The sequence below is a fragment of the Poecilia latipinna genome, unplaced genomic scaffold, assembly GCF_001443285.1.
Source record: "Poecilia latipinna isolate Pla-1442-1.1 unplaced genomic scaffold, P_latipinna-1.0 Scaffold2316, whole genome shotgun sequence".
Taxonomy (NCBI): Eukaryota; Metazoa; Chordata; class Actinopteri; order Cyprinodontiformes; family Poeciliidae; genus Poecilia; species Poecilia latipinna.
In genome coordinates, this window is record NW_015114932.1 from 17,461 (window position 1) to 40,735 (window position 23,275).

The following is a 23,275-nucleotide window of genomic DNA, read 5'->3' on the forward strand; positions in this document are numbered from 1 at the left end:
TGGAGTTTCTTTCCTTTAACGAAGTCCTGTCAATCATCCTGGCTACACTCTCCATCAGTGGAGCATCTCTGGCCGTCATTACATCATTAATTTTCTTCCATCACAGAACAACTCCAATTGTCAGAGCCAACAACTCTGAGCTGAGCTTCCTGCTTCTCTTTTCTCTTATTCTGTGTTTCTTATGTTCACTAACTTTCATTGGGGCCCCCTCTGAGTGGTCCTGCATGCTGCGGCACACAGCGTTTGGCATCACATTTGTTCTCTGTATCTCCTGTATTCTTGGGAAAACCATAGTGGTTCTAATGGCCTTTAAAGCTACACTTCCTGGTAGTAATGCTATGAAATGGTTTGGTCCTCCACAACAAAGGATGACTGTCATGTTTCTCACCTTAATTCAAGTTATAATATGTGTCATATGGTTGGTTGTGAGTCCTCCCTTCCCAGTGAAAAATCTGAGCACCTACAAGGAGAAGATAATCCTGGAATGTGCGTTAGGCTCTGCTGTTGGTTTCTGGGCTGTGCTCGGCTACATCGGCCTGCTGGCTGTGTTTTGCTTTGTGTTAGCTGTTCTAGCTCGGAAACTACCTGATAATTTCAACGAAGCCAAGATGATAACCTTCAGCATGTTGATATTCTGTGCCGTCTGGATCACCTTCATCCCAGCTTATGTCAGCTCTCCTGGAAAATTTACTGTGGCTGTGGAGATATTTGCTATTCTGGCCTCCAGCTTTGGACTGATACTGTGTATATTTGCTCCAAAGTGTTTCATCATTTTGCTGCGACCTGAAAAAAACACTAAGAAATATTTAATGAACAAAAACTAATTGCATCATATTTTTTTCACTATATGATCATATGTTATCCATGTTGTCTTTGTTACTAAAAAACTGGGTGTACTACACTTATTTCTTCCTTTCTCTACTTCAATAAATATTCAAACCAAAGGGGTTTGGCTCAGTCATTTCTTCATGTAATTTTATTAATTTAATTATAGTAAAACTTCTTTAACAAGAACATTTCCCATACAAACAAGGAAATTAATTTTCAAATTTGGTTCATTGACCTTGGCCAAAATATTGACTTGTTATTTGCATTTAAAAAATGCCCCTAAAATGCAGATATAAAAATGAGCATTTGAGGAGATGGTCAAGATATGTCTAAAAAAAAAACAAAAAACAAAACAAAAAAAAACAATACACAATCAGCTGTTACCATGATAAACCATTACAGATCAGACTGAAAAGCAAGGACACACCACTGGATCACATCATGTGTAGAAGGTTTTCAGCTTTAGTTTTCTTTGCAAATGCTTTTTGTTTGTCGTAAAATTTAGTAAACCTCTTTAGTTTACCGCCAAAATAGTCATGTCTTGTGTTTTCAGTATTAATTTTATTTCTTCTTATAGTTAAAACTCTTTAAATTAAAACTGAAAACATTAGTTTCAAAACACGTTTTTTTAATTTGAATGTTAATATAAGCATTTTTTTTTCTCCTAAGCTTGGTATCTACATGACAAAAGGTCATTTACTTTTTTCCATGCTGTTTCTTCTCACTGTGATTGGTCGAACTGGCGATGACTAATCTTGCTAATGAAATGCAGCTCGCATAATAACACTTTGTAATTTATCCTGACCCAGTCGTCTGTCTCAGTCTTCGCCAGGTGATCAGAGTCTTTATGGGGTCAGTATGGGGAATCCATTAAACTTTTCTCAGGCTCTGCATTTTTGTGTTTTATTTAGCATTCTTTTCATTGCACTGTCAGGTTTTAGTCATTCTGTGGAAAAAAGAAACATTTTGAGGACAGAAGAAAGAGCAGAGAAAAGAGATAGTACTTTAATAGAGAAAAGTGATGATCTGCAGATGGAGGAAACGAGTGCTTTTCAATCTGCTTCAACTCAGTGCGTGAAAGCAGGAGACAATGAGCCTCTCGCCTTGCAGATGGACGGGGACGTTGTCATAGGGGGGTTTTTCCCTTTGCACTATCTGGCCTCTGAGCTTCAGCACAGCTACCAAAGCAAACCCCAGGTCACACCTTGCAGCGGGTAAATATGACGACGTCAGATCCATGCGGGTTTAACATGTTTCGACAAACATTCAAACTGTGTTTTGGCAGATTTGATCACAGAGCCTTCCGCTGGATGATGACGATGGCGTTTGCCGTGGAGGAAATAAACAACAAGTCCAGCCTCCTGCCTGGCGTCAAGCTCGGCTACCGCATCTTGGACAGCTGTGACAACGTCCACAGCAGCCTGCAGGCTCTTTTCTCCTTAGTCACTTTCTCAGAGTCTGCGGCTGGTGGCGAGCAAATGTTGGGAATGAAAAACACGATAAACCTGACAGGCGAAGAGGCGCAAACGTTATTAACGACTCGGGATGATGAAACTCCCAGCTGTCTGTCTGGCTCTCCCATCCCCGCCGTCATTGGTCTCGCATCGTCGTCCCCAACAAGGGCTGTAGCTCAAGTTCTTGGCTCTTTCAACATCCCGCTGGTAAGAAAAGCAAGCATTTTGTGCAAAGATGTTTTTAAGTGCTTTGCTGTAAAAAAACAAAACAACAACAACAAAAAAAACCTTCTGTCTCATCTTAGGTGAGTTATTTTGCCACTTGCACCTGCCTCAACGACAAGCACGTGTATCCGTCATTTTTGCGGACTGTGCCGAGCGACCTTTTCCAAGTCGCAGGTCTGGTGCAGCTGGTCACATTCTTAGGATGGCAGTGGGTGGGCACCATAGGGACGACCGTAAGATCAGGCTTATTTGTTCTTACTCAACAAATCAAGTCTTTATTTTATTTCACTGACCCCATTCAATGCTCATTCCAGGATGACTACAGTCAGTATGGCATACAGGAGTTCTCCAGTCACTTCAGACACAGCGGCGGCTGCGTGGCTTTCCACCTGACTATTCCAAAATCACCGACAGCGGCTGAGATTCAGGACATGGCGGACATGCTGCAGATCTCCACCGCAGACGTGGTGGTGGTTTTTGCGGCCGAGGGACAACTTTTGGATTTGTTCCTGGAAGTGAGCGTCTCTGTTTATGTGCAGAATAGAGGAGATGTGCAGCATTCAGGATGGATTATATTGTCAAAGATCAGATCATAAAGAGGACTCATTGTTTTGTGCTAACCGGTATGTTTTTGTTTCCGTACATATCCAGCTTTCTCGTAGAAATGTAACAGGGATCCAGTGGGTGGCCAGTGAAGCCTGGGTGACGGCCGGCCTTCTGACGTTTCCGGACTTCCACGGCCTTTTAGAGGGAACGCTCGGCTTCTCTTTCCCGGGAGTCAATATCCCTGGGTTGAAAGAGTTCCTCCTTAATGTCCGTCCGTCTCCGGAGCTGGGAATGGAGTTCATCAACATGTTCTGGGAGGAGCAGTTTGGATGTCAGCTCCAGTTCGATCTACTGAATCTGGATCACAGATTCAATCTGGACTCTCAAAATACGTCTGTTGTGACAAAGAAAAAGGAATCCAGCGAACGTATAAATGCTGATCCGAAGCCTGTATGTACAGGCTCGGAAGACCTGAGCCTCACGTCAAGCAGCTACACTGACGTATCTCGGGTCAGAATATCCTACAATGTGTATAAGGCCGTGTTTGCCATCGCCCACGCTCTCCACAACTTACTTAACTGTGACTCTGCAGGAATAAATGAGGGTATGTGTGACAAAAACACAGAATTCACTGCAGGACAGGTTTGTGAAACAGCAACTGAAAACCAAATCACTGCTTCATTTTTAAAGCTTTTTGCTTTTTTTGTGATGTTTTTGCTTCTTTTCAAACAGCTGCTGGACCATCTGAAGAAGGGAAATTTCACAAATCAGTTTCAGGAGAGAGTTTACTTTGACACAAACGGAGAGCCGGTCCCTTTATATGACATCATTAACTGGCAGAAGGACAGCAAGGGGAAAATCAGGTCAAATATCAAACTTGTTTTGCAGCAGAAATGCTCTTTGCAGCCTCTGACTTCATTATTTGGCCATTATTAAATGTCACTTCCTTATTTATTATTCTTATCCCTGCATCCATTTTAATGTACTACAGCCTGCCCCTGCTAGACAAATTTGTCCTGTGGGAGACAAATAAATGATCTTATCTCATCTTATCTTATACCTGATGCACATTTCTGAACCCCAGCTTGATTTTATTTAGTTTTTTCCATGTCATCAACAGATTTGTTAAAGTAGGAGGCTATGATGGTTCAGCTCCACTGGGGCAACAGCTGAAGATAAATGGCAGCATTATTGTATGGACAGGAGGCCAGTCGCAGGTGATGTCTAAATTCAGTTTCAGCATTTTGTACTCAGTAAACCCGCTGTGTTTAATGTCTGCTGTGCTTTTCTGGTCGACCTTTAGGTGCCCGTGTCTCGGTGCAGCGCTCCGTGTCGCCCCGGCAGCCGACAGGCCAGACGTCCAGGGAAACCTCCGTGCTGCTTTGACTGCCTGCCTTGTGCGGATGGAGAGATCAGCAACCAGACAGGTAGCCAATTCTTTTTTTTTTTTTTTTTTTTTTATTATTTGCAAACCGAAAGCCACGTTGTTTGTACCCTTGCCAGATTGTAAGTTATTTCCCATTCAACCAAGAAGTTTGGTTAGGATTTGAAAAAGGACAGGGTAAATCTCTAAAGATATCAAATCATAATCAATTACAAATATGAACCATTTGAATGTTTCTAATGCAATTTTATTCAAAATGAAAAGTTACAAAGTATTACACCGTCTAAGTGGCCAGTGGAAAAATATGTATTGTCATTAGAGCTGCAATGAATGATTAGTCTAGTAATTTACTGTTCAATGAATCGTTCCGATTAATCGATTAATCAGATGAAAAACAGGTGCATTCTGCATATATTTAACCGTTTAAGGTTATTTCATACACTGTTGGAAATAGATAAAAATGTCAAATAATTCACTTCCTTTTTTAAATAAATAACCATTTTATTGCCTTGAGTCCGATAACAGGGCCTTGATGCTTGACCATTTCTAGCAAAGGATTCAACTACAGCTAAAAAAATATGTCTAACATTAATATGTGAGAAGCTCAGTCCTTCTACTTCTCTTGACATCAGAACAGTGTAGAGCTGATCTACTGACTTCTTTATGTATTAACCAATTAATAATAGGGTAGTAAAAGGTGCTTAATAGGAAATTTTAAATTTTTACAGACCTTAAACAAGGTGAAACTAAATCATTTACAGGGTTTTTGGAAGGACATATGTACAGACAAAGAAGTTTTTTTTTTAACTTAAATGCAAAATGTATTTATTTTTGGTAACATTCTGAGTTAATTACTCCTCTGAGGATGTTGTTCTTTCAGCAAATGGCATATTTTATAGTCTTTATACTCCAGTTAGCAATTAATTGATTACTAAATTAGTCAATGATTACTTCAACTATCGATTAATCACAATTGATCCGATTAATTGTTTCAGCCCTAAATGGCATTACACCAGTCATTCCCTTTCTACTAGCCTGCCTTTTGAAAATTTCTTCTCTTATTCAAAAGAGCTTCAAGTCTTTGAAGTTGGAAGGACTTCTTGCCATCACCCTAATCTTTAAGTCCATCCTCAGGTTCTCTGTGAGAGTTAAATTGGAACTCTGGTTGGGTATTTCCACGCTCAGTCCGTAGATATGTTGCTGAAATTAAAAGGTTATTTTAAAGCCTCGTCAGCTGAGGGTATCAATAATTTTATACTTTTTATCATCGCTTTGTTGTACATCACTAATGATACAAAAACTGTGTGGAACAGTAAAATTTTCCACAAATTTTACTGGATTTTTTACTGGATTTTCTTTTCTTTCCATTTAATGTTTTCTGTGTCCCCGTAGGCTCCACCGAGTGCACTAAATGCCCAGAGTCCTACTGGTCCGACAAAGACAAGGTGAAATGCGTCGCAGGCGTTGAAGAGTTCCTGTCTTACAGCGAGACCATGGGCATCGTCCTGGTTCTGCTGACCTTGCTCGGCGTCGTCCTGACAGCCATCATTACTGTGATCTTCCATCGTTTTCGCACCACGCCCATCGTTAAGGCCAACAACTCCGAAATAAGTTTCTTGCTTCTTCTGTCGCTGAAGCTCTGCTTCCTCTGTTCCCTGGTGTTCATTGGCCAACCCTCGGTGTGGACGTGCATGCTACGCCAGGCGGCGTTTGGGATTAGCTTCGTCATCTGCCTGTCCTGTCTCCTGGTCAAGACTGTTGTCGTTCTTTTGGCCTTTCGGGCCAACATGCCGAGCTCCGGGGGTCTGAAACTGTTTGGTCCAACCCAACAGAGGACTATGATCTTCTGCACGACGACTCCTCAGGTGGGAATAAACCTGCTGCGGTGCCAACCCTACGCAGTTTTTATTATTATTATTGCCATTTACTATTACGATATTGCAAGTGTTATGTTATTGTTCTTTGTTCTCTCAGATTTGTCTGTGTGTTGGCTGGCTCTTGGGTGCACCTCCATTCCCTATCAAGAATCCCACATATCAAGCTTCATATGGAAAAGTAAGAAAAGCGAGTCTTGACGCTCATCCTGTCAAACTCAATCACAAAAACAAGGTTACAACTCTGTGTTCCTCGCCCCAATCAGATTGTTTTGGAGTGTAAGGAGCCGTGGCCTCTTGGGTTTTACCTGCTGCTGAGCTACATCGGCCTGCTCGCGTTTGTGTGCCTCCTGCTGGCGTTCCTCGGACGGAAGCTGCCGGATACCTTCAACGAAGCCAAGCTCATCACCTTCAGCATGCTGATTTTCTGGGCGGTGTGGATCTGTTTCATCCCAGCTTACGTCAGTTCACCCGGAAAGTTCTCGGTAGCAGTGGAGATATTTGCAATACTGGCTTCCAGTTTTGGTCTTTTGTTGTGCATCTTTGTACCCAAATGTTACATAATTCTTCTTCATCCTGAAAGGAACATTAGAAAAGGTATGACTGGAAAATATAGATAAATCCATATGCCTTTTTCTTTTCTTAATCAAGTAAACACAATTTATTTTTTCGTTGTTGCTATCCCTATTAAAATGCCTTTTTAATGTAAGGAGTTGTATGCAAATCTTATTTGGATCAGAATAAAAATAAGACATCTGTTTCAATGATTTGTTTACATTTTTTTTCAGAGGAACTGTTCCGTACCTCACTCATCATGAGACTGCATGTTGTATTAATTTCTGCTATTGGTCTCATTATTAGACTCAGGTGTGTTTGGAGGCACGGCTGAAAGTTGCACCCATTCGAGGTCTGAATGGGTGTAATGGTGCTTAGCATCAATCTGACGGTTGGATAACCAAACCAACAGATTAAAAGCAATAAATATATTTGTTGTTGAGCTCATAATCTGTTTATCTCATGATTTTAGCAGTAAAAAGGGTCTTTGAATTCAAAATTATTCTTATTTTTAGTTTTTGAATAAATTGTGATTCCACCACTAATCAAAACATATCCTTGTAATATTTCTAAGCTGAATGGTGCCACACAATTTAATCTTAAATGCGAAAAAACTCAAAATCCAGAGAAAGTCTTATGTTTGTCTAGAGAAACTACTCATTACTTAGATCAACATTTATCAGCATTAAACTTTTAATTCTGGAGTAAGATCTAGAGAAACTCCTATTAGTTTACAAATCTAGACCAAACTTAGAAAGTACCATTTATTTTTATCAGAACAAGAATACAGAGAAACCTCTACTAGTTTATAAATTATGGACTATTTGTTCTTTTTAAACATGAGGAACCAGTATGTTATTTTATAATGTGTTGTTTTTTTCTTTCTTTTGCTCTTTCCTTTGGTTTGTTATTGTATTTCCTTCTAATTCATGTAAAGCACTTTGATCCGCCTTGCTGCTGAAAATGTGCTGTATAAGTAAAAATACCTTAACTTACCTTAAAAATTGAGAACAACAACAACAAAAAAAAGAAAAAAGACTATTCCTAAAACAATGGAGAAGACTTTTTTTTTATTCTGGCATGTCATACATAAGATACACAAAATTGACGTGTCTTTGTCATATACTTTACTTTCTGACTCAGGAATTTGCACTATCTTACAAAAGCAGAAACATTCATTGCAAAGTTTAATGAAAACCAGTAAAAACAAACAAAAAAAAAAAACAGAATGAAATTAATTCAATAAAATACTAAATACATATTAAGCTAATTGAAATGTGAACAATTTATTATAAAAGAAGAAGAAGAATAAAAAGAGTTACCGTTTTTCTTTACCCATAAGGTGCTGCTTTGTATTTTTCTCTGGCTTTAGCAAAATAATGTAACATTTTGGGGCAAACAGACAAAACAATAACCCAAAGCTGGAGGCCAAAATGGCGAAGGACTCAACTGCACCGGCGTAGTTTCCGGGAGCGCTTACATACGCGGGGACGAAAGCGAGCCACACAGCGGAGAAGATCAGCATGCTGAAGGTGATGTACTTGGCCTCATTGAAGTTTCCGGGCAACTTTCGAGCCAGGAATGCCAGCACAAAGCAGAGACACGCCTGGAGGCCGATGTATCCTAAGACGCACCAGAATGCAAGACTCGACCCAACGCTGCACTCCAGTATGATCTTTGAGCGTTCGTATTTGGTGTTTCGACTCGGATAAGGTGGGGCGTCAATTAGCCAGGCGGCACAGATCACCACCTGGACGAGAGTGCAGCTGAAAATAATGGCTCGCTGCTGCTTGGGCCCCAGCCACTTCATGATGTTGTCCCCGGGCCTGGTGGCTGTGAAAGCAGCCAGAACAACGAGGGTCTTTCCCAGGATGCAGGAGATGCAGAGTGAAAACGTGATACTAAAGGCGGTGTGACGGAGCATGCAGGACCAAACGGTGGGCTCTCCGATAAAAATAAGACAACACAGGAAGCAGAGCGTCAGAGCGAACAGGATAAAAAAGCTCAGTTCTGAGTTGTTCACTCGCACGACTGCCGTTCTTCTGTGGTGGAAAAACACGACAAAAACGCCGACAGTGAGAGAGGCACCAACTACTGAAATGACTGTCAGGGGAATGCCCAAGGCATCGTAGGCCAAAAACTCCACCTTCTTGGGGATGCAGCTCGTTCTGTCTTGGTTCGACCAGAAGTCCTCAGGACAAAATATGCATTCTACTGAGTCTAGCAAAAAGAGATCAGCAAAGAAAAGAAAAGAAAAAGAGATAAACGTGACTGTACCAAAATCCATACTTAAGTTGCAGTGATTTTCAGCCTCACTTGTCTGATTGCTAATTTTGCCGCTGTCACATGGTACACAGTCAAAGCAGCAAACAGGCTCCCCACGACGGACAGCTTTCCTGGAGCCTGGAGGGCAGCTGGGACTGCACACAGACACTGGCACCTTTACAGGGACAATAAGCGTTCTTCAAATTACCAAAACAATCTGCTTTTTTAACAAGCAAACTACAGTCATGATAGAAATAAAATTATACTTCAATCCCCTATTCCATGATGTGACTTTTCAGTTGAAATTGAGGCATATCACGACAGAAAAGATGATCTGAAAGGGGCTACTGAATCACACTGTTTGGGCACGTTGAAGACCATCGCTAAAATACCGTCTTTACTGCCTAACGGACTATTTGTAATGGACAATAATGGGGTCAAATCAGATCCAATCCGTCCTATCCGCCCTACTTACCTCCATCTTAACCTACAGAACTTCAACAGTTGGCATCTGATGAAGGTAAAAACACAGTGTGAGCAGCTTGCCTCACTCTGATGGCCTGTCCACATTATTCTTTCCTCCTGGATCACCAGCTCCTCTCCTCCAGGCTTAGTCCCGTCGAACAACCCCACGTTGACAAACTCAATGCTCCCAGTCGTGCCTCTCTGCCAGTTGATGATGTCATAGTACGGCACCGAGTCGCCCTTCTGGTCGAAATTTACCTCCTCCCCTGCCATGTTGAACTTCACTTCTTGCAGGTAGTACTGAAGCTAATGGGGGAAAGAAAGATTTATAACAGAACAAACAAAAGCAATGGGCTTTATTTACTCCTCAAACAACAAATGCTTCATCGTCATACCTGCCAGGGGAGTATGTTGTTGCTTTGAGCACATGAATCGTTTTCAAAAGGCCCGTTGCCGGACTGACAAAGAAGGAGGTTGTGCAGCGAATGAGCGACTGCGTACACGGCCTTGTAGACGTTGTAGGCCACCCTGGGGCTGGACGTGTTCATGTAGGCCGAGTGCTGCTTCAGCAGGACCTCTTGCCCTGAACAAACTGGGAAACGGTTGGCAGAGGACGGAAAAGGGCTGCAGCCATACAGAGCCTCCCACAGCTCGCCCACCAGAATATTGTCGGGATATCGCTGAGGGCTGACTGTCTGCAGGTAGTCGCCTAGTTGAGCAATGTGACCCTTTCTGATGCCGAAGCCAATGGTGCCCCCCAGGTAGGGGTAAAACTCCCTCCCAGTAAAGACGGACGCCGTGACCCAGGCTTCGCTCGCCACCCACTGGATTCCGGTGATGTTCTGCTTCATGTAGTCCCTGAGGAACGGCGTCATTTCCCCTTCGGCTGAGAATACCACCACTACTTTTGCCAAAGAGCGCCGCATGACCTTTTTTTTTTTTTTTCAAAATGGAAGAAGGTCAAGAAGTCAAAACAAAAACACAATGCAACCTGTTAACTTTTCAACACTTCACTTATGCAAGTAAATCCTAACATTTGTAAAGAATAACTTGGATCGCTATTAATTTTACCTTAAATGTTTGGACTATATTAAATTCTATGTATTTGTATCACAGTAATTCTTCACCAAAACCAAATTATTGGAGAATAATTTTGAGTACTTTATTTATGTCTTTTAATTGGTTGAATCCGGATGTTTTCATAATCTGATTGCCTTTGAGTCTCTTTCTCTTAAAATAAAATATCTGAAAGTTCTAATTATTTAGAAAATAAACTCTTTAAATAGAGTTGCTACAGCCAGGACACAACTGCAGATGTCAAGTGTCAAATTTATGACTTGTGCTGTTAGGGTGCAATGGTACACACAAATAATGGCTGTGTAAATATTTGACTTAAAAAATGAAAATGAAAATGAAAAAGTTAGTACATTTTCAGTATCCTTCATTCAAAAAAAAATAAAGAAAATTATTATTTATTTCTTACAGCAGAAAAACAAACAATCCTTACTAATTTCTAAAGTTAATTTACATTTTTTTATATTCACAAACTTAAAGGAACTGGAAACCAACTAAAGGGAGATTTAGTTGGATTTTTATTTTACTATGACTAACTTTTTTTAAATACGACTCTCCCCATATTTAAGAATAAACACTTTTAAATCACTTTGCAGTTGTTTTGCATAATAACTAAATAGGTGCTACTTTGAAAATGTACCTGCATAATCTCCAGAGCCCGCTGTGTGTTGTAGAGCAGAGGGATCATTTCTTGGTAAGCTACACACACACTGCTGCCCTGTAACTCCCTCAGCAAACCCTGCACCGCAAAACGCCCGTATTCATGGTCTCCTCGAATAAGTCCGACCCAAGTCCAGTTGAAGTGCAGCAGAAGTTGAGCAATGGCCTTCACCTTTATTCAGCAAGTAAAAAAGGGCAGGTAATTTTCAAATAACGTTTGGAAATTACATTTTAAAGATATCAAAGTCCACGTCAAATGTCTTCAGACAGTATGACTACAGCAAGTGATTACATTTGTAAATTTTTAAAATGCAAAATTCACAACTTCCTTTTCTACGTTACACAAGCGGCAACATAAAGTCATACCTGGTAGTCATCATTAGGAATTACTCTGAAAAATGTGGGATACTTTCTTCTGTCGGTGAAGCAGGCACACGATGAGAAGTAGCTGATCTGAGGGTAAGGCTTAGGGTCAGCTTAAGATGCTTAAGTGACTGCAAAGAAAAGGAGATGCCGTTACCATAGGGATCCTGAATGGTCGCAGGAGTCTGGAAACCACGATGGACTGAGCGGATCCCGATTCCCCGATCACAGTCAGCATGGGAGAGGATCCGGAGCACATGGGAGAGTCGGCCTCGCTCAGACCGTTCAGCACGGCCAGAGCAGCCCTCTGACCCGTCAGCGGGTACGCACAAGAATCAAAAATTTTGTAACCCAGGGTGTGATTTGGCAGTAGCTCTGTGCTCTCGTTTATCTCCTCCACTGCCAGCCTCATGGTCTGAACCCAGCGGAAAGCCCTGGGATCGAACCTGCAGCTCAGCAAAGATGCACACACACACACACACACACACACGCATATTGAACAAAGTAGTTAGAGACAGAAATGTTGCTGGGACAGAAGAAACTGCATTTTTATTTTTTACTTTTAAAGAACTAGATAGTTTTCTTTGTCCATATTGTCTAGTTTAAGTCTGAGAAAACATCTTATCAATTTGCAGTCATGTTCTATAATACATAAATTGTTTAATTTCTACAATCTCAGATAATTTGACTATTCAGTGAATCAAAGAATCAAACAAGCATTGAGTACTATAGTAATATGACTAACATGGCAATTAATCAGATGGCAAAAGAACCTAAACATTTTTTTGTGCACCATAAAGCAAAAATTCTTTAACCTCCTAAAACAGAAATATAATCTCTGCAGCTCGACCGGTTTAACTACCAGCAGGTGTATTTAGATCCAAACTGATTCTAAGCAACGGAGAACAAAATCCCCCCAATTTTAGCAATAAAAAACCCCCAAAAAACACACATTTCTCCATTAGGCTCACCCGTTGCACTTCACCGGTGGTGGTGTGTAGGTGTAGTTCTGATCAGGCATTTCCTGGTTATAATGAAGAGGAAAAATCCCTCCGATTATAAAGTCGCCTTCTGCAACGAAGCCTGGCTGAAAGCTGTTTCGGAGAACGCAGTCTTCAGCTGCAGTAGCTGTGGAAGTGTATCTAGAAACATGTGTGAAAGACAAAGCACTGACACAGAAAGTGAAAGAAAATAAAGCAAGTGGAGGCATGCTGATAGTCAAAGTCAAAACTCCAGAGAGCTTGGAATTAGGCAGCTTATATACAGAAAGCAACCTTGTTATCTATTGACACTGAGTGATGTAATTGGATATTTAGGAGCCTTTTGTGGTTTACTGAAAGTGATGGGAGCAAATGGAATAATTTCATGTGAGAAACAAAATCTAAATAAGGCAATTGAGTTTTTTTTTAATTAGAAGAATTTTAAAAAAAATCCTCTTTACGGTATTTACGGTTCTTTGCGACACATGTTTAATTATTTTTCTTTGTGGCTAGTATGAGTTAATTATGGGCGATTATTGTTTTTGTTTTAACTTGACAGTAACACGTATCAGTCGACCATCGTATGTTTTCTGATGAGTTTTCACCTGCTGTTGACAACAAAGCAGAGTTATTGATGAAAAACACAAGATTTATTTTTTAACTCAGTTGTTATGTACATGTGTGGAATGGATTTCCTAAGATGATTACAGACAATGATTTAAAATTGGTAGCTGAACAGTGTTATTGTCCATTTGGAAGACATATTTGCACCCAAACCCTAATTGTTTGGCTGATGCCTTGACATATTGCTCCAATATTTCCACACGAGATTCTTTCTTCACAATGCCACCCATTTTGTGAAGTAAACAACTCTCTTTTGGAAAAAAAAAAAAAGAAAAAAAAAAACTACAAAATGCTACCACCACAATACTTAATAAATGTAATGGTGTGTCTAGCCTACCACATTTCTTACAGAAGTAAATATGATCAATATGGTTTAATGCTTATATATTTTCCAGGCACATAGTGCCATTTTATGCTACCGTACACATCAAACATGACAACTAATATGGTGCCTTAAAAATTGGGTCTCTTCCTGCCAGCATGTCTAGGTGGGCCCCATGTGGGAAAAAGGAGGGCAGACTATATAGGTCCCATATGGGTTTGTCTGCGGGTTCCACGGTGGCCCCACATGGGTTTGCCCATGTAGGGACAAACCCATATGGGACCCATATATCAGCCCTCCTTTCCCCCACATGGGTCCCACCTAGACATGCTGGTCTCTTTAAGAAGCTCCTACTCTTTCTGAGACTCCACCTTCAGTACATCAGCACAACAATGTTTGCTAAATGCTGCTGCTAGTCTGAAGGAGCTGTGTCTTGATTTGACAGGAAAACTGTAAAAAAAAAAAAAAAAAAAATCCTCCCAGAACCCTCTAGCTGAAATCTGAACAGATACATTTTTGGATGTGAAGTAGCAGCCACCAAAAAAAACAAGAAACATTTCACCTTATAAGTATTTATGGATATAAATTAGTCTTGCTAAACACACACCTTTTGACTGTTCAGCTCTAACAAGCTTAAACATTAAGAAGACATAATCAGTTTCAACAACTACAACAAAAAAGTTTAAATACGAATAGTAATTTTGTCAGCATTATTCATTGGGAAAAAAAATATATCACTATGTCACAACCCTTGGGTCTGGGCGGCTCCCTCAGATTTGTTTGTGCCATCTACAGTATAAAAATCTGGTGTGCCTAACTATATTGCAAACTTCTCCGTGTGTGAAAACTGGGGACAGGCTTTTTAATTGTCCCTTAGGCAAACATGCGACTGCTGGATGTAATTCTCCTTCTCTTTCTGTCTCTATTTAGAGGAAATCAAGGCTCATCTGCTGCTCTTGATAGCTGTGCTTTCCTGGGAGAAGAAGAGAGAAAAAGTCTTTATGAGGATGGTGATGTAGTTATCGGGGGTCTATTCCCTCTGCATTACAGTCCTGTGTCATCTCCTCTCACATATAACGTAAAGCCTACACCTAATACTTACAACTAGTAAGTTCAACGCAATGACTTGAACTGCTAAAAAGATGCTTGTTTGATTTTCTTGTGCCACTTTCTTATAAGAAACCTGTGATTATCTTTGTCTACAGCTTCAGCGCTCGTGCCCTGCGCTGGATGCAGACCATGACTTTTGCGATCAAAGAGATAAACGGACGGGCGGATCTCCTGCCACGACTCAAGCTGGGTTTCCACATCCGTGACAGCTGCGATGATATACCCGTTTCCCTGAGAGCGTCCTTCCTGCTGGCGAACGGACAGCCGGAGGGCTCGAAGGGAAATGCGAGTCAGGATGAAGCCGCTGGTTTAGGATGCGAGGCTGTCAACAGAACGGTGTCCCCAGTAATCATAGGAGACGCTGGCTCTGGTGTCTCTATGGCTCTGCTACGAAGTCTGGGCTCTTTCCATATTCCACTGGTGCGACTGTTTGAGCTTCTTTTTGTTATACAATTTACTTGATGCTCTATTACAATCAGTACAATGAGAAACCACAATCTTCTAAACCTTCAGTTTTAAGTTTAGGTCTCTGCCTACATTGTTATCTGTCATTTGATGCTTTCATCCACAGTCTGTTTTAGCAAGTGAGAAAAGTCAACCATTGTTTGCTGTAATTCTAGGTGAGCTATTTTGCTTCCTGCAGCTGTCTGAGTAATCAGAGGGAATTCCCCACATTCATGAGGACAATGCCCAGTGACGCCTTCCAGATAAAAGCCCTGGCCCAGCTGGTCCGCTACTTTGGCTGGACCTGGGTGGGGGTAATCGGAGTGGAATCCGATTATGCTCGCTTCGCCATCCAGCTTTTCCTCAAGGAATCGGTGCGCTATGGTGTGTGTGCCGCCTACACACATTTCTACCCAGTAGGCCCAAGCCACCAGGACATTGAAAAGCTTCTGAATGTTATTCAGGTGTGCTATGTGAGCTGCAGCTCCTACATTTTACCTGCTAAAAGGTCCAAACAGTGACAGGTTTCTGTGTTTTTATTTAATGCTAAAATATGCTGTTTAGTTTCAGCTACATGACAAGTAATCTGTTTCTTGTTAGACAAGGTTATGTTACACTAAACAAAGTAGTGTTTGGCATCCTATCATTTCATGTCTAACTCATCCTGATTTAGTGAATTTGAATTAAATACTATCTCTAACTTTCCCATCATTAGATGACTTCTTCAAAAGTCATCATTAATTTTTCGGGTGAGGCAGAGATGCAGGACATCCTCAGAGAGATGCAACGTCGAAATCTAACCGGGTTCCAGTGGATCGCCAGTGAGGCCTGGGCCACCTCCAAGTCGCTGTGGGAAAACTCGGCCAATCTTCTGAAGGGAACTCTGGGATTTGCCATCCAGAGAGCTGCTGTGATTCCTGGGCTGCAGCAACACCTCGCGGCTCTCACACCATCGGCCATTCATCGAATCGCTTTCTTGGCTGAATTCTGGGAGGAAACGTTCAACTGTCGGCTGAACGGGTCTGCCAACGCTCACAATCACGGGTTGGGAAGCCAACAAAGCAGAACACCATGCAAGGGGACTGAAGCCTTACGCGACGTTTACTCTCCGTATTCTGATGTGACACAACTACGAGTTTCATACAACGTCTACAAAGCCGTGTATCTCGTAGCCTACGCCTTGCAAGATATGAGTAACTGCAAAGCTGGAGAGGGGCCGTTCGTCAGAAACACTTGTGCAGATCCAAAGAATTTTAAACCCTGGCAGGTGAGAGAGGTTACAAGTTGTCGTTTGCTGTAATATTTCAGAAACTGAAGTTTGACACCCCATGCTTATATTCCCGTAGCTTCTTCACTACATGAAGCTTGCAAATTTTTCCGCACTGGGGGAGGAAGTCAACTTTGATCAGAATGGTGACCCAATTGCTTATTACGATCTGATGAACTGGCAGACGGGACCTGGCGGCTCTCTGGATTTGGTGAAAGTTGGTTTTTATGACGCCTCGCTTCCCGCTGGAAGCAGCTTGGTCATAAACGACTCGGTGATCATGTGGCCGGTGGGAAAGCAGGTGCGTTCTCCACAAACAGGCCTGAGGCCGTGTTCACCGCTCAGACGCTTCTGTGCCTTGTTGATTGACACGTCATTTAAATTACTGCTAGTTATGTGTGGCATACTTTGCTAAATTATTCTTACAGTCTCCTTTTAGGCGCTTATTGGAAAATGACCAAAATGACATTTTTGTTAAAAACTGGAGCAATCAATTACCTTTATAAAACACTTTTAATTAAATAAATATTGCACTGAAGAATGTGTGAATTTTTAATAAATAATAAAAATGTGGAAAAAAAAAATCTTGACATTAATTCATTATTAATACGTAGGTTTAACTATTGTCCATGTCAAATCGCAATCCTTTTCAAAAGATACAGTTGTGTATTCAGTTTTTAAAAATATGTTGCTTACATTTTATAAATGTGTTCTATATTTTTGATAAAATATGTGTCCATTAGAGAAGAAAGCTGGATGTTTAGTCTCATCTGTCTGAGTGCCTGAACTTTGCCTCTCAGGCTCTGCGGTCTGTGTGCAGCAACAGCTGTCCTCCAGGTTCCCGTATTGCCAGGAGAAAAGGGGAACCTGTCTGCTGTTATGATTGTGTGCCCTGTGCCGAAGGAGAATTTAGTAATACAACCGGTATGTCCCGTCTTTTGCTACACTTTTTCACCACTTTGTTTAATCATAAAGAAACTTGGCTCTCCTTAAATTTGGTTAAATTAGTAAATTTACTTTGGCATCAAAAATAAAGCTGCGGTTGGAGTTACCGTCTGTGGATGTTATCTGGGTTTCCTCCAACTGTATGAAAGCATCCATTTCAACAGCCCCCTAATTGTCCCATCACTGTTTCTCTTGTGTTTTTCTGTGTAACCCACTTCTTGGCTGTCATCCCCTGTAGAGTCAGAAGTTAAACAAGCCCAGTCTCCAAGGTTTCTGCCGTGGATATATTATAGTTAGTGGAAAAGGGTCACATTTGGAGACAGAGCAGAGAAAGAAGGGGAAGGACACTTCATTCAGATTTTCAAATTGAGGCTCCCTATCAGATTTTTTTTATCTTCCCATCTGTGTTGGCTTATTACAAAAACATGTATTACACAGCGATTAGCATGAATAAATTAAGCCGATTTTGCTAAATAAAATCCTGTCATCTTTCAAGAATGAGTTCTAACTAATTAACGTGCAGATATTTTTTAATATCAACCCCTCAGTTTTTTTGTTTTATCTTCAGGAATCAACTGAGTGAAAATAAAGTGTCAAAGGTCGAGTAGTATCCCAAAGTGGTCAGATAATTATTAGCCACAAATAATTAGAAAGTAGCTCAACCTCAAATACTGGACATTTCGAGCAAATGTCATGCTGAGGTAACTAAATCTTAGATGGTGTAGCCGGATTAGTTTGATGTGACATACAGAAACGTTTCATTGGTGTTGATAGTTGAGTCGCAATAGTGTTAATTATTGAGTACAAATGTACAGTTCAGATCATCAGGGCTTATATAGTGGCTTTCAGTCTATCAAAAAACAAAAAAGAATCAGTGACAGCATGGTTTAGTTGGTGAATTAATTGTGCGTACATGGCAAATGCATAGTAAGGCGATGCCAGATTATTATTTTCCAAGGTAATGTGAATTGCTCTGAAGCGACAGGCAGATGTGCAATAGTGTAACGGGAGCAGAAGCCCAGTTATTCTCAGGGTTACCTTGGGTAAGGTTTCTCTTCTCTCTCCATATTCAGATTCTTTAGATTGCTCACGTTGTTCCGGGGACATGTGGCCCAACAGAGCCAGAGATCTCTGCATCCCTAAAACAGTGGAGTATCTGTCTTACCATGAGTTCATGGGGGTTCTGCTGAGTGCTGCCTCGGTTCTGGGAGCTGCCGTTTCCCTGGCCATAATTGCCATATTCTACACATATAAGGACACAGCTCTCGTTCGAGCCAATAACATGGAGTTGAGCTTCCTCCTGTTGGTGTTTCTCACCATATGCTTCCTTGTCGGTCTGCTGTTCCTTGGTAAGCCTTCAGAGTGGCTGTGTCGGATCAGGTATCCGGCTTTTGGGATCAGTTTTGCGCTCTGCCTTTCGTGTCTTCTAGCCAAGACAGTGGTGGTTCTAATGGCGTTTAGGTCGAGATTACCAGGAAGTCCTGTCATGAAATGGTTTGGAACCAAACAACAGAGAGCCAGCGTGCTTTTGGGAACTGCTGTCCAGGTACAAAAACATTTCTACCAGAGCAATAATTTTTCATCTTAGTCTGGGGGAAAACTACTACCTTCATGCCTTTCTGTCTTTTTTTAAGGTTATTGTCTGTTTTATTTGGTTGCTCACCAGTCCGCCTTATGCCAATCACAATACGGACTACCACAGCTCTACAATCATCGTCGAATGTGTGACTGGTTCAGACGTCGGCTTCTGGCTCGTTCTTGGATACATTGGAGTCCTGGCTTGCATGTGCCTCCTGTTGGCCTTTTTGGCACGGAAGCTGCCCGATAATTTTAATGAGGCGAAGTTCATCACCTTCAGCATCCTCATTTTCTTTGCTGTTTGGGTTACTTTTATCCCAGTTTACATGAGCACTGTAGGAAAATACATCGTAGCTGTCCATGTTTTTGCTATTTTAGCCTCAGCCTTAGGACTTCTCCTTTGCATTTTTGCTCCAAAGTGCTACATCATTTTGCTTAAACCTGAAAAGAACAGTAAAAAATTTCTAATACAAAGGTAGAAAGAAACAACTGCAGCACATTTCAAAAATGTAAGGGACTCAATTTTAGACTATACAAAACATTTGTCTGAAGAATCGTAAAATCTGCAAATGGCATGACTGTCATCAAACAACCAAAGATGGAACATTATAGAAACAAGATCAGACCAAGAACAAGTTTTCCACTGAGAACTTTCAACATTTTCACATTTATTTTTTACTTAGTCATGTGACTTTGGGTAATTTTGTTACTAAAAGTACAGCTCATTTATGTCCAACTTCTCAAATTAAAATTTGATTATGAAATATAAATCACTGACAGCTAAGATTTCTACAGCATCTCACAAAAGTGAGCACATCCTTGACAATTTTGTAAATATTTTATTATGTTTTTTCATGGAACTGATGATACTGGATGTCGGCACCTCATGGGAAAGAACATGTAGACCAGTGGCTCCCAGTTCTGATCCCCAGGGAACACTGCCCCACGTGTTTTCGATGTTTTCCAGCTTAACAAACCTAATTTATATAACTACAGCTAACAAAAAAACAAAAAACAAAAAAAAACTGTTAATCAGCCATTAACTGAAATCAGGTGTGTTAAGGCAGAAAACACAGGCTATATGATGCTTTTCCACTCAGGAGAGTCATAGGAGAGAGTCATATCCAGAGGTTTTCTTTTGACAATAGACATATGAGCGAAATACTGTTCGTGGATTTTTTCACCTTAATTTATTAAATAACATATAATTAAATATCTGATTTGTGTTTTTTTCTCCTTTAGTAATTCGCATAAGATGCCCAAGCTCCTAAATGTGCCAATGGCAGAGAAATATGGAGTGAAAATAGTCTCAAAATATCTGTGCACGTGTAAAAAGATTTGTTCGTACGTAAAAGGATTTGTGCATGCGTAAAAAGATTTGTGCGTGTGTAAAATGATAAGTGTGTGTGTGTAAAAATGGATTTGTAAACCTTAAAAATAAAATAAATGTTCTGCTACGTCTATAAATGTTGTAAAAGTACGCACAAGTCACCTGGTACACACACACAAAACTGCATTTACACACAGATCCGGTTACGAGTGCACAAGTATCTTTGAGACTCATTTCACACTTCGGCGAAGTTCCCAGATTTGTGTGTAGATGATGCGTTTAAGCTGGGTCATCTGAGTTTTTCTCCGAGTCTAGTGTTTTTATCCTCTGACGTTTCTCAGTGTGCTTGTGCCGAAGTGGCAAATACGTTAGTTCGGTGGAAAACGGTATATCTCAGTACTTCCTTAAAATATCTTAAAATTATTTATAGACATATTGTGTATTTTTTAGAGGTACAGGAGACTAAGTGGTCTGAAAAACGACCACTGGGTGGCAGAATGGTTCGCTGGCTGGAAAAATAGCCAGGCAAACCCAGAAGCAAGACGGAGGGTCCTGGTGGTCTGTCCTCTGAAGTAGAAGCTAAACCTGGAGGCTTTGCTCTCCGATTATAATGAAAGTTAATACATTAGAATCAAATGGCAATTTATTTCACTTAATTATATTCACTTAGTGAATAAAGTAAAAGGCAAATCAGAATATCCCACAAACTATATAAATATCAGTCAGCAACATGACTTAGGAATTTGATTGGAACCTTTTGGGCAAAACAGATACTGTAAGAACCACCCAGAGATCATTTTTATATATTAAAGACTCAAACTGTGCTGAGAGTGACACTAAAAATCCACGCTTAGCTGCGAAGAGCTCTAAAGTAGCATAGCTGACATAAACATTAGCTCCTGCTAACAGAAACTGAGGGCAGAGTATCAAAATACCAGACATATAAAACGTAATCTGAAATAATTTATAATTACTCCATGTCTCATTATAATCAGAGAGCAAATCCTGCAGATTTAGCTTCTACTTACTTCATTGTGGCTAGATTAAAACAGTACTATAAAAAAGAGCCTGCCAAAATGTCTCTATAACAATTTAAAAAAATAACTGACCATGTATCATCAGTAGTTTTTTCCAGCATTAGCAAAATGCCTTATTAGGTTTACGGGGTAACTATTTTTTAATTAAAAGGTAGGTTGCTTTGGATCTCCTTTTCCCCTTGAGGAATGAAAAAAAACAAAACAAAAAAAAACAACTTTGTGTATGTGTGTTTTACAAAGTTTTACCAAAATATGTAACTGAGACACAAAAGCATAGATAGATGTTATCTGCATTGTAAATTGGCATTATGCTAAAATCTGGTATTTGTCTAATCATGTGAAGTCATGATTAAAAACTGCACCTCTTGATTGAGTTCATTACATTTCTTTTCACCGGCTATTAGATGTTATAAGCAGTCTTCTAAATCTAATTGAATCTCAAACAAATAGTAATGTAAAAATACACACAAGGTGTGCTGCTGGCCTCTCTAGAGAGGAAAAAGCAACAGGGAGCAGTGTTCAGTTAAACACCAAGTGTAAGTGAGAAGGGATTCTCCCCAATACCCTGAATTTGTCCTACCTATTGATGTAATCTGCAGTTATAAAGTCTTTCTCCAACACTGCAATGGAGTAGTCAACAAAATAATGTTATTTACATCCTTTGAACTGAGCCATAGTTTGTCATGTTTCACCTATTGGTTACATATTATAGTTTAATTGGTAGATCAAATCACTGCAGCCTGATATTTTATTGGGGAATCAAAATAATCTTATCATTTTACTTATTTTCAATTATAAAATCTGGGGTGCATTTGAGTACAGTCTTTATTACTCAGATACCCCAAAATAAAATCAAGTGAAATCAAGCACTTTCAGAAGTAACCTGTAATAAACAAAGTCCATGTTTGTCGTAGCATAAACACCAATGTTTACACTGTTTTTCAATGCTTCCATGCAATGCATGTAAGGCACCTAATACTCTATACCTAAAAAAAAACACAGAATAATTAATTTGGTGTTAAGAGATGAGCGTTTTCTACTGGTAACGAACTGCCACGAAGAATGAATCAGATTTTTACTTTTGTGTTGAATGTCTGTTTTACAATATATTTACCATTAATGACAATAAAAAAAAACACTTTTCTGCAAAATTCATCAGCTGCACAATTCTTGTTAAATAGTGGAAGATAAGTAGTATTTCAAAAGAACAGAACATATATTATATTTTTGAACAATAACAATTTTTGTTGCTAATCTGTTGCTAAGAGATGAGTGTGTTTACTGGTAACCAAGTGCCACGAAGCACATCAGATTTTTACTTTTGCAAAATTTGCCAACGGTAAATGTCTTGTATCTAATCAGGTAAGCATTATTTCGAAAGAGTTTATGTTTTATAACTTGTTATTAATTTGGTTTTAAGAGATAAGCGTTTTCTACTGGTAACGAACTGTCACGAAGTATAAATCGAGATTTTCAACATTGTGTTGAATGTGTGTTTAATATATTTACCACTAATGACAAAAAAAATGAACTTTTCTGCAAAATTCGCCAACTACACGATTCTTGTCAGTGTAAAATAAGTAGTATTTCAAAAGAGCAGAAGAAATCTTATGTTTTTTGAACAAAAATAATTTTTGTTGCTAATCTGTTAATCTGAGATGATCTTGACTTCTGGTAACCAAGTTCCACAAAGTAAACTTCTGATTTTCACTTTTGCAAAATGTACCAACTGTAATTTTTTTGTATCTAAGCAGATGAGCAGTATTTTTGAAAGAGCTTATGTTTTATAAATAATATTACTTATTATTAATTTGGTTTTAAGAGATAAGCGTTTTCTACTGGTAACGAACTGCCATGTATAAATTGAGATTTTTATTTTTGTGTTGAATGTGTGTTTTATATCAAATTTGCCACAAATGACAAAAAAAAAAAAAAAAAAAAAAAA

The 23,275-nt window shown here is 39.9% G+C and overlaps 4 protein-coding genes across 4 annotated transcripts in view; 3 read left to right on the top strand and 1 right to left on the bottom strand.

The window, feature by feature from the left end:
- The window catches only part of LOC106937315 (extracellular calcium-sensing receptor-like), a 7,301-nt gene extending 6,357 nt beyond the window's left edge, over positions 1 to 944 (top strand). The window contains exon 9 of the mRNA XM_015018746.1: positions 88 to 944. Coding sequence (XP_014874232.1) covers positions 88 to 824 — 737 coding nt within the window. The 3' untranslated portion in view covers positions 825 to 944. The remainder of the gene's footprint in view (positions 1 to 87) is intronic.
- Positions 945 to 1,639: 695 nt separating this feature from the next.
- olfcu1 (olfactory receptor C family, u1) lies at positions 1,640 to 7,076 on the top strand. Its single transcript, XM_015018736.1, has 11 exons — positions 1,640 to 2,042; positions 2,114 to 2,489; positions 2,588 to 2,740; positions 2,822 to 3,022; positions 3,159 to 3,695; positions 3,786 to 3,916; positions 4,174 to 4,270; positions 4,357 to 4,480; positions 5,830 to 6,302; positions 6,412 to 6,492; positions 6,578 to 7,076. The coding sequence occupies exons 1-11, from the start codon at positions 1,687 to 1,689 to the stop codon at positions 6,929 to 6,931; spliced, it is 2,883 nt and encodes a 960-aa protein (XP_014874222.1). The 5' UTR covers positions 1,640 to 1,686; the 3' UTR covers positions 6,932 to 7,076.
- Positions 7,077 to 7,917: 841 nt separating this feature from the next.
- On the bottom strand, positions 7,918 to 12,922 carry LOC106937302 (extracellular calcium-sensing receptor-like). The gene is made up of 8 exons (XM_015018735.1): positions 12,665 to 12,922; positions 11,851 to 12,139; positions 11,697 to 11,783; positions 11,311 to 11,502; positions 9,992 to 10,525; positions 9,692 to 9,902; positions 9,183 to 9,299; positions 7,918 to 9,086 (listed from the first exon to the last, which is right to left on the bottom strand). The coding sequence occupies exons 1-8, from the start codon at positions 12,901 to 12,903 to the stop codon at positions 8,185 to 8,187; spliced, it is 2,571 nt and encodes an 856-aa protein (XP_014874221.1). The 5' UTR covers positions 12,904 to 12,922; the 3' UTR covers positions 7,918 to 8,184.
- An 855-nt stretch (positions 12,923 to 13,777) lies between these two features.
- Positions 13,778 to 19,878, top strand: LOC106937306 (extracellular calcium-sensing receptor-like). Its single transcript, XM_015018740.1, has 9 exons — positions 13,778 to 13,785; positions 14,550 to 14,726; positions 14,825 to 15,149; positions 15,350 to 15,637; positions 15,889 to 16,440; positions 16,520 to 16,741; positions 17,241 to 17,364; positions 18,459 to 18,931; positions 19,020 to 19,878. Exons 1-9 carry the CDS (start codon positions 13,778 to 13,780, stop codon positions 19,440 to 19,442), a joined length of 2,592 nt encoding a protein of 863 aa, XP_014874226.1. The 3' UTR covers positions 19,443 to 19,878.
- The last annotated feature ends 3,397 nt before the right edge of the window (positions 19,879 to 23,275 follow it).